The following is a 9,042-nucleotide window of genomic DNA, read 5'->3' on the forward strand; positions in this document are numbered from 1 at the left end:
GCTATGAAGCTATAGCCTCCTGAGGCTCCAGTGTAGTTCGCCTCCCTGCCAGACATAATAACCTATCATTATCTCTGTTGTTTCTAAAGAATTAATATTACAAATCTTTGTATACTTCCTATCCTTATTAATGATGTTGTCTCCATTGTGCTCTAAATTCTTCTTGGTATTAACTCAAAAATTTTAAAAAATCTTACTGTTCCTACTCTTCTTTGTAACAAAGTTAACATAATACAGGCCAAGACCTGTCTTTAGATATACAGGTTTTCCTTGATTTATGCAGGTTATTTATATGCGAAGTCGCTCTTTTGCGATGAGCATATTTAGACCCACAATTCATTATATGTGAGGTAAATTCACTCTTATGCAATCAGCATAGACGCACCCCCCTGCCTAAGCAGGTAAGTCGGTGGGGGAAGGGGAAAGAGCCTTGGCTCCACTCACCCAGCCCTGGCTGCAGTGGCTCCAGCAGCGGCCAGCATCAGCAGCCTGCAGCCACTTGGCTGCACCGTGCTCTGCCTGTCCCCCCACGCCTAGGCTTACCCCAGCTCCTGGGCTGTACCATGGGCTGTTGGTGTTGGCTGCTCTTGGGGCCACTGTAGCCAGGGCTGGGGTGACTGCAGACAAGCAGAGCCCCAGGTGGCGTAGGACGCAGCACTCACCCCAGCCCCAGCTGCAGCGGACCCAGGAGTTGCTGACACCAGCTGCCTGCACCAAGGCACGGTGCAGCCCAGGAGCAGAGGTGAGTGGGGGCAGGCGGAGCATGGTGCAGCCCAGTAGCTGCAGGCAGCTGGTGCTGGCCGCTCCCAGGGCCACTGCAGCCAAGACTGGGGTGAGTGCCGCTGTGTTCCCTCAGCTCTGCTGCCCTGTGGTGCCCCAGGAACGGCACCCCTTCCCTAGTCCCAGCCTCACTCCCTCCCTGCCTCGCTCACCACCATGGGAACCTATCCCTATTTATTACATTGTAAACTGGGTTCACTTTACGTTAATTCAATTTATGCAGAGTTCTCTGGGAACACATGTACTGCATAAATCGAGCGAAACCTGTATGTAGCTCCACCATTGCTAAAAATGCTTTCTCCCATGCATCCAAGGCACAAAAATAGCCCTGCTTTTCCTACCACTTGAAACAAGGCTAATATTATCAGAATGAGGTCATGAAAATACCCACAATAATTCATAGAAACATCCTGGTGATATTAAGGAAAGTAATAAGACAATACTACAGGTCCACATTGAGAACTTTAAAATGTAAAGACAAAGGCAAAACAGTAGCAGAAGCAATAATGCAGTGCACTCACTGCATCTTTATCTGTGGATCACAGAGTATCTTACAAGGCTCAGTAGAATTATTCCCATTTTACAGGCAGGTAACTAATGCACAGGAAGACTAAGTTACAGCTATTTGCCAGCAGTGTTAAGCAGATCTTCTGACACCCAAACCCTGTTCTAGCTACTCTGTGTGCCACCTGCTTGTACATATCTAGAACACACAGGAAATGTTTAAAAAACCAGAATGCTAGAAAGGCAAATGAGGAGCAGCTATGTTAAAATATCTAGCTGAAACAAAACAGAATACTGCTGACTGAAGCATACAGACCAATTTAAACATAAAATTACCTCTATAGATGCACAAATGCCCACTTAATATTACTGCACAAAAGAGACTCTAATAAAACAAATTTAATTTCTACTATCATCAGGCAGCAAGGGGGATAGTGGGAGAAAATCAAGACATGCTCTTTGAAAGAAATGAAAGATTAAATCTACAGAGTCAAAAAAATTCTATGGGTAAGTGACATCAGTAGAATATGACCTACAGCTTTTCAGATACACTATGTAGAATGATGGCAAATCACAAGGTTGGGCCCTTTCTGAAGGCTAAAACCTTTTTATGATGCTTCATAGCTCTTGCAAGCATAATGGTGATAACATTACATAAAAGAGCAGGTGACCACTTCTGAATTTACACCATAGGTGACTTTACTAATAAGTTTGACTGTAGTTGGACTGCATAAACTCTAATGTTTTTTCTCAAAACAAACATAAGCTCTCATTAATTGTATGGTGTTTGGCAAACATCGTAATTAGGAATTTACATCATCTAACAGTGTTACTGTTTCTTATAACAGAGGCTGTAGATGTCAGATATGTGCCAGTTGTCAAGGAAAAATATCAGTTAAGTGTTTTTATTAAAGATTAATTGTATGTCCTTTACTTCACTTCACAAGCTATCTACTGATAAAGGCTAATTGGAAAACTGCCTTTAAAGTCTTTTATCTCTGATGTAAAACATATGGTTTGTACACTTACCAGAAGAAAATGCATTGATGTCTCTCACATAAATGCCCTCTGCCCAGACCTTTGCCATAGTCATCTGAAATCAGTCAAATGCCCAGTCAAATGTTCAACTCTTTCCCCCCTCCCTCCCACTCTCCCCTCACTCCCTTGCTCTCTGATGGCAACCTCACTTTTAGCTAAATTCAGAGCTGTATCTAAATTACTGGAAGGGAGTATAAGATGCTGTTATTTACCTTCTGCTGCTCCATACTATCCTACTCCCATAAACTCACTAATGACACTGTCTTAGACCCATGTAATAAAAATTCAGAGATGGTAGATAAGGCAATGCAAATAAATGGAGTGCAAATAGAAGAAGAACCTGACTGGCTCAGACTCTCCATTACTTTTAAACCTGTATAATCAATTGGAACTGTGCAAAGTGGGTGCTAAACACTGCCACCAATTTGAGGGAGTTAGGCATTCAGGTCTGGTTCAGAGTTTACATGCACTAGACACAGATATAAATTTGTACATAAGGTGCACGGTAGTGAGGAAATCGAGCTCACACAGATTTGGAGCAGCTTACAAAGTTCTGCTGGCTTAATTACATGGTCTTGAAGTATGAAAAGATTCAACCTAGAGCTGTCCTGGCAAAAACTCTTGGTGTGGAAGCAGCTTTGCTGTAAGGAAGTGTAAGCAGCAGCCCCAAATTGTATACTAAGCCTGACTTAAAGGCTACAAATAGATATCACTAAATGAAGTGGATTAGCGGTGCCGGGATGTTTCCCTGCATAGCTGTTCCATTTCACTGGGCAAAACACATTGCCTGTTGTCCCCCTGTTGTTCTACAGCATCAACAGGCAACACATTCTCCTGGGCGTGAGAGGTCTGGTCCTGCATGCCCCAAAAATTCCAGTGTAGGATTGGCTCCCTCAAGCCCTGAGAGTGCCTGCCCAGCTTTCCCTGATATATGTCCCTAAACTGTTTTCCTAGGGATTTCCTGAAGGTGCATCTCTATATGGGGAAAGCCATGCAGGTGCTCCCAGAGCTTGAGGGGCCTGATCCTGAGCAGGATTTCCCAGGATGTGCAGGATCAGGGCCCCTGAAGCCCCCAGAGCTGTGGCTCAGGGTAGCAAGAGACTCCAGGTAGCTCTGGGTTTCCTACACTCTCCCGCCACAAAACGAACAGATGTATACCTATGCCCCAAAGCTGAGGCATTTGTGGAGCAACAAGGGACATGGATGCCTGTTTGCTTGGTCTTTTTGCTACCATGAGACTATTTATGGCAGCACAAAGGCAACGTCTGTTTCCACCCCAAGACAACTTACATTCTTCTATCAGGGAAGAATGCTGCGTCTTCTCACCACCATCCATATTGCAACTGGAGAAACTGAGATATCAGGCTGATGAACAGCCTGCCCAATACTGTACAGGAAATCTGTAGTACACTCTACACCAATATGCTCTGACTCTCACAAAATTGAGAACCCTGTTACCCATTGTGTACTGGTACCTAGCAAAATATCACAAAGTTCCTTATTTATAAAACAGAAGCAGGCCAGCACAGAATGACAGTTCTTTACTAAGAATAAATCTACCTGAGAGAATGCCTATGAGAAACTGGTAATGAAACAGAGCCCTAGACCCCTGGATCAAATTCAGCTCCTTCTGTTGTTGTCGCACAGCTTGGTAGGCTGTGTGAAATGGAATGGCAGCCTTGACTCCAGTTTCTGTTGTTCAAGTGTCCAAACCCTAGTTAGTCCCTTTGTTTGAAGCCTCAGCTTCAAGCAGCGATAGAGGAATGAAATAACAAGTGCCCTTATCCAGTAGGGTTTAGCAATATGAGGGATGCAAAAAGTGTGCATGAATGTTCTTGTGCTGTACTACAGCACTTTGGTCCCCACAGCTGCCAGCAGTAGCTCTTGAGAATTAAATACCATACTTTTAAGTTAACTAAAATCTATTCCCTTACAGCACATATTTTAATTGCTCTCTCTTTTTGGAGTAACTAAGCAGAACAATCTATTGATTTTTATTTAACTTGGAGATTAAAACATAAAAGAACTGCTGTGTTCTATTTATTTGTCTTTGCACTTTGATTATATAAAAAAGAAGATATCCAGTAAACTGTAAGGCAGAGAATAAAGCAAACTCCTTTAATCTGGTGATTTAAAGAATCTGTACTGTGTTGGAAAATTAAAGCCCGTTACTAGTTTATACTTTGTAGATAAGTATAAAAAATGTGCATTATTGTTACAGTTCTCATATTAGCTTCATTATCCACTATCTGTATGTACATGGAAATATAACTGTTAAAGCAAACATTTTTTGGCAACATTTAATCCAATAAATGATTAGAGTAAAAATTATTGAGAGATGCAAACTGGACCATCCTCACAATTTGTCAGGCACAGTTTGTTTGTTTGCTTTTTTTTCATGACAACACATTCCAAAATATAAAGCACATTTCAACTTGTTATTCTCCAAGTTGTCTGCCAAACTGCAGATGGATTGTAAACACGAAGAACATGTTAAGCTTATTCAAGCCTACAAAAAATATCCAAGTCTTGCACAGTAAACATTAGCAATGACATTGCTATAATTTCCTGATCTAGGTCAAAGCTCAGCAGGAAATCTCTTTGTCTATTTTTATCCCTTTTCAAGGGAAGTGCTTTACCTTTCTGTTTTCTTGATCAGCACAGCCCTGAAGATTTGTTCCTGGGGAGTCCTTTCTTTTTCATCAGTTGGCTGCACGAAAGGGTGGACAGCAGCCAAGATGAAGCCCTGCTGATACAGCTCTTGCAGCTGAAGTGGAAGATCATGCAAGGAAGAAAGCTTGATTGCAGATGATCCTGGTAGCTCAGCTGGAAACAAAAAATAAATTGATCAATAATTCTACACTAAACTATCACATTTTGCATTTTCTGTTCTATGGAGGTAAGCATGCTTCACATTGACCTTCAGAATTGGAGCGTATTTCCATGTAGTTAACTGTGACTTAGTTTGTATTACAAACTTCTAAATAGACTGCCTTGCAAAGAGCATTTACTGTATAAATGGCTAGTCCAATTAAACATACAGGATCAGATTCACATTAATATAACAAGTTTATCATATTTTGGGAACAGGAGGGTAGAGGGGAAAAGAGGAAGGATGTAGAGAAAGGCAGGGCGTATCAAGCATGTAGCAGGAGGGCAATATTCTAAGGTGCAGGGAGGTACCATCCAATCCCACCCTGATGACTGGAATCAATAATGAAAATATAACACCACAAACAAGGAGGAAGGCCATGAAAATAAAAGTCAGAAAATTAAAACAATGATAAGAGGAGGCACTCACTCACACACTTTAGATCGCATAAATCACTGACCTCTACAACATGCCGTGGCAAACACCTAATGAGATTTAAAAACATGATTTGGCATTTACCATAACACAGGTGATGATTAAAAAAAATTTGGAATGCACATTTCAGGGCTGAAATAAATCTTTAATTGTTAAACAGATGGATAAGACTTAATGGACATTTATACACATGTTCTGGGGGGCAGGGGTTCAATTAGAGTGGCTCCAAGAGCTGCCTAAATAAAGCGCCCTGAGCATCGCATACATCAGCATCCCAATGCTGAAAAATGGTTGCGAGGGTTGCTTTAACTAAAGCTCATCGAACATCAAAGTGCCCCCACTACCATTTTTCAGCACAGGGATGCTGATACACATGACACTGGTGTTTGCTGGAGCACAGTAATGATCACACTCCAGAAGGCTCAATGTAATTATAGTGCATCGGAGCAGCCTCAATGTACGTGTATAGCTGCCCAATATGTCAGACCATTCCTACTCCCCACCCCACTCTACCTATTCTGGTTTCTTAGATCTTCCCATGAAGCATGTGGTACTAGCTATATGTCACTGGACTAGATGGACCGTAAATCCAACCCAGTTTATCAATTACCATCTTCTCCCAGCAGTCCTGTAGACTTCAGAGAAGAACCCATAAGTCATTCTAAAACAGCCTTCCTTTGGTCCCCTATCATCATGACTCTCCATATCTGTTCAGTTTTATCTAAAAGCACAGCTTTCCTCTCAGTCCTCTGGCTCTTAAATCCACTCTCCTATGGCTATTATTTATTATTTTTTATTCTTATAGTTAAAAGCCAAATCTTGTGCAATGAGGTACCGAGTACTCAGCTCCAACTGGAACAGATGGGAATTGAGTGTGCTCAACAGTACATAGGTTTTCAGCTCCTTGGACCCTTTGCTTTGAAGGGCTAGAACATAATTTACATGAAAGATATTATGAAAAATAAAAGTTTTATAATACTGCATTTCCTAACAAATAGTGTGGCTACCCCTTTACAAATAATTAGATTTTCAAAAAAGAATACATATTCAAATCCAATACTACTAGGGAGTAATTTAAATAATAATAGCGTAACTGTGCCTTATATGCCTGTTATAGTTTTACTTAACATATGAGAATATGTTCCAGAAGAAGGTAATGGAGCTTTGATTGAAAACTATAAGACACAACAGTTTTTTATTACTATTGCTGTTATAGGAAATAAAGTAAGAAATAAGAAATGAACATGTTGACAGACAACAGAATTCTGAGTTCTCCTATAACACACATATCACTTGATAGGTATAAAGAAAATAACCCATAAATAGTGTATACAGAATAAATATCAATAATCAAACAAGCTGTTAATCATATTGACCATACTAGGGATCAAACTGGTGGAAAAAATTCCCTTCAAGCTACAAACTCTGTCCTGCTTACAAAACCTGTCCTGCCTCATCTAGCAGTTATGGACTGCAAGCCCTAGCATACTCTAAGAATAACAAATAAAAGAAAACTTGAGACTGGAACATGCTTCTTAACAGTGATATCCGTGCCTTAAGCATGAACCTGGAATGTTCTGGGCATGCCTTTATTAAAAAAAAAATTATTTTGGATACCTAGTGGAAATTCTGTACATTCATGTTAGAGAGTTGCCTATTTCTTTCCAAAAGCCAAAAAAATGGAAAAATATCCCAACATGTTGTATATATTGATACTACAAGGCAAACACTTGCAGCATCTTTAGGATAGACAAAAATAATACTAACAAAAAGGATGATCAGACCTGATCCAATTCCAGTTAAAACGGTAAAGATACCACCAGTTAACTAGCAACAGTTAGATTACAACCATATAGCACTTTCCCTCTAGAGAGCTCAAATAAGTCTTTGGAAAGAAAGACCCATTATCCCCCATTTAAAGATGAGGAGATTGAAGCTGTGCAGAAAACAGAGTTGTCCATGGTCACACAGCAGGTCAGCCGCAAAGGAAACCTTTTCACAATGCCAGTATTTATCATAATTACATGTGATGAGTCCAGGCTTCTGGCCAAAGACCTTGAGCAGCTTTTTCTTTCCTATATAGCCATGTAGTCTTAAAACTGACCATAACTCTAATATTTTATGTAAAATTCTGCTCATTTCCTTATTTTATAATTATATTCACATCCAGTGATTTCCCTGTTTAATTCTGTCTGGGTTTAGAGAAGCATAAGAAAAGCTTGCAAATGATAGATGTTCTGCTGTTCAATTTTGCTAATGTTAAAAGCATAACTAGAAGTGTCGGGTGTTTCCAGAACCGATTCCTCAGCAAATTAGTTTGCTGCTTGACTGATAACTGAAGCTGCAAGTATCAGTATTTCCAGAAATACTCATTACAAACAGAATCAACTGTAGCTTATAGATCCTATGGGAGAATAAGAACATTTCCGCCATGAAACAACTAGTATCCATAACAGCTATGTGAATTTCTCAGGGTCTACACGTTTGGGGTTATTCCATAAGTTTTTATATTGATAATAGAGAAGAATAGGGGAAAACCTCTGTCCTGCTCCTGTAGAGAAACAAACTGGTGTGTGTGGGGGGAGGCGGGGAAGAAGGGAGGGATAGGAGGCAGAGTGACTTAAAAATTCAATAAGGTGAATCTTGCAAAATTGAAAAGGACTGCCCCTACAGATTCCAGGGCCAACCTGGGAGACAGTGAAGAGTAAGTGCACTAGTTCTTAGCTGCTGTTCTAGTGGACTCGTGTTTCCAAGATGGCATAACTTCCTGAAACTATGCTACCACTGAAAGAGTCCATTATGGCCATAAAGGAGCAACTGTGCAGTTTATCCACCAGAATCAACATTGTCTCATATAGCTTTAACTTCCACTTACAATTCCCGACAAACCTCTAAAGAATCAGCAAAGGCAGGTGCCATCAAGAACAACTAGCATCCTGCTCCTGGGTGAGACCAGGATTACAGGGCAGGGATCACGGGGAAGTGACAGTGTGGGGCCAGGGCCAGGGAAAAGTCATGATCCGCTGCCTGCAAAGCCCTGTGACAGCATCAGTCTGGGCTATTGTATCTTGTTCCTGGGTAACAAATATAGTTTTTTCAAAACATAAATGTTAATAAATACCACTGCTCCCTCAAGGATTCCAATACCTCTGAAATCAAGTAAGCCAAGATATCACATACAGTCTCTGCCACTGGCATTATAGTCCATGTTGAGGAAACTAGAGGTATCCTTCATCAAACATTAAAAGAGAAGAAAACTGTAAATACAATTAAAAACTGTATATACATTGAACAAACCAGATTTAGATAACTTTGGGACGTTTTGGTCTACACCTTTCCAAAAAAACTGTAAGAAAATTCTGTAAAATAATGCTCCAGTTGTCCTATTAACCCATGGTTAAAAGAACAATCAT

At 40.6% G+C, this 9,042-nt stretch overlaps 1 protein-coding gene across 4 annotated transcripts in view; it reads right to left on the reverse strand.

Moving 5' to 3' along the window:
• RFTN1 (raftlin, lipid raft linker 1) overlaps positions 1 to 9,042 on the reverse strand; it is a 197,716-nt gene that overhangs the window by 114,429 nt on the left and 74,245 nt on the right. For all 4 annotated transcript variants that reach the window (XM_019508672.1, XM_019508673.1, XM_019508670.1 and 1 more), the window contains exon 3: positions 4,962 to 5,148. In XM_019508672.1, the coding sequence (XP_019364217.1) occupies positions 4,962 to 5,148 (187 nt within the window). The remainder of the gene's footprint in view (positions 1 to 4,961; positions 5,149 to 9,042) is intronic.

Source organism: Gavialis gangeticus, unplaced genomic scaffold (assembly GCF_001723915.1).
Source record: "Gavialis gangeticus isolate Ggan-Ray unplaced genomic scaffold, GavGan_comp1, whole genome shotgun sequence".
NCBI lineage: Eukaryota > Metazoa > Chordata > Crocodylia > Gavialidae > Gavialis > Gavialis gangeticus.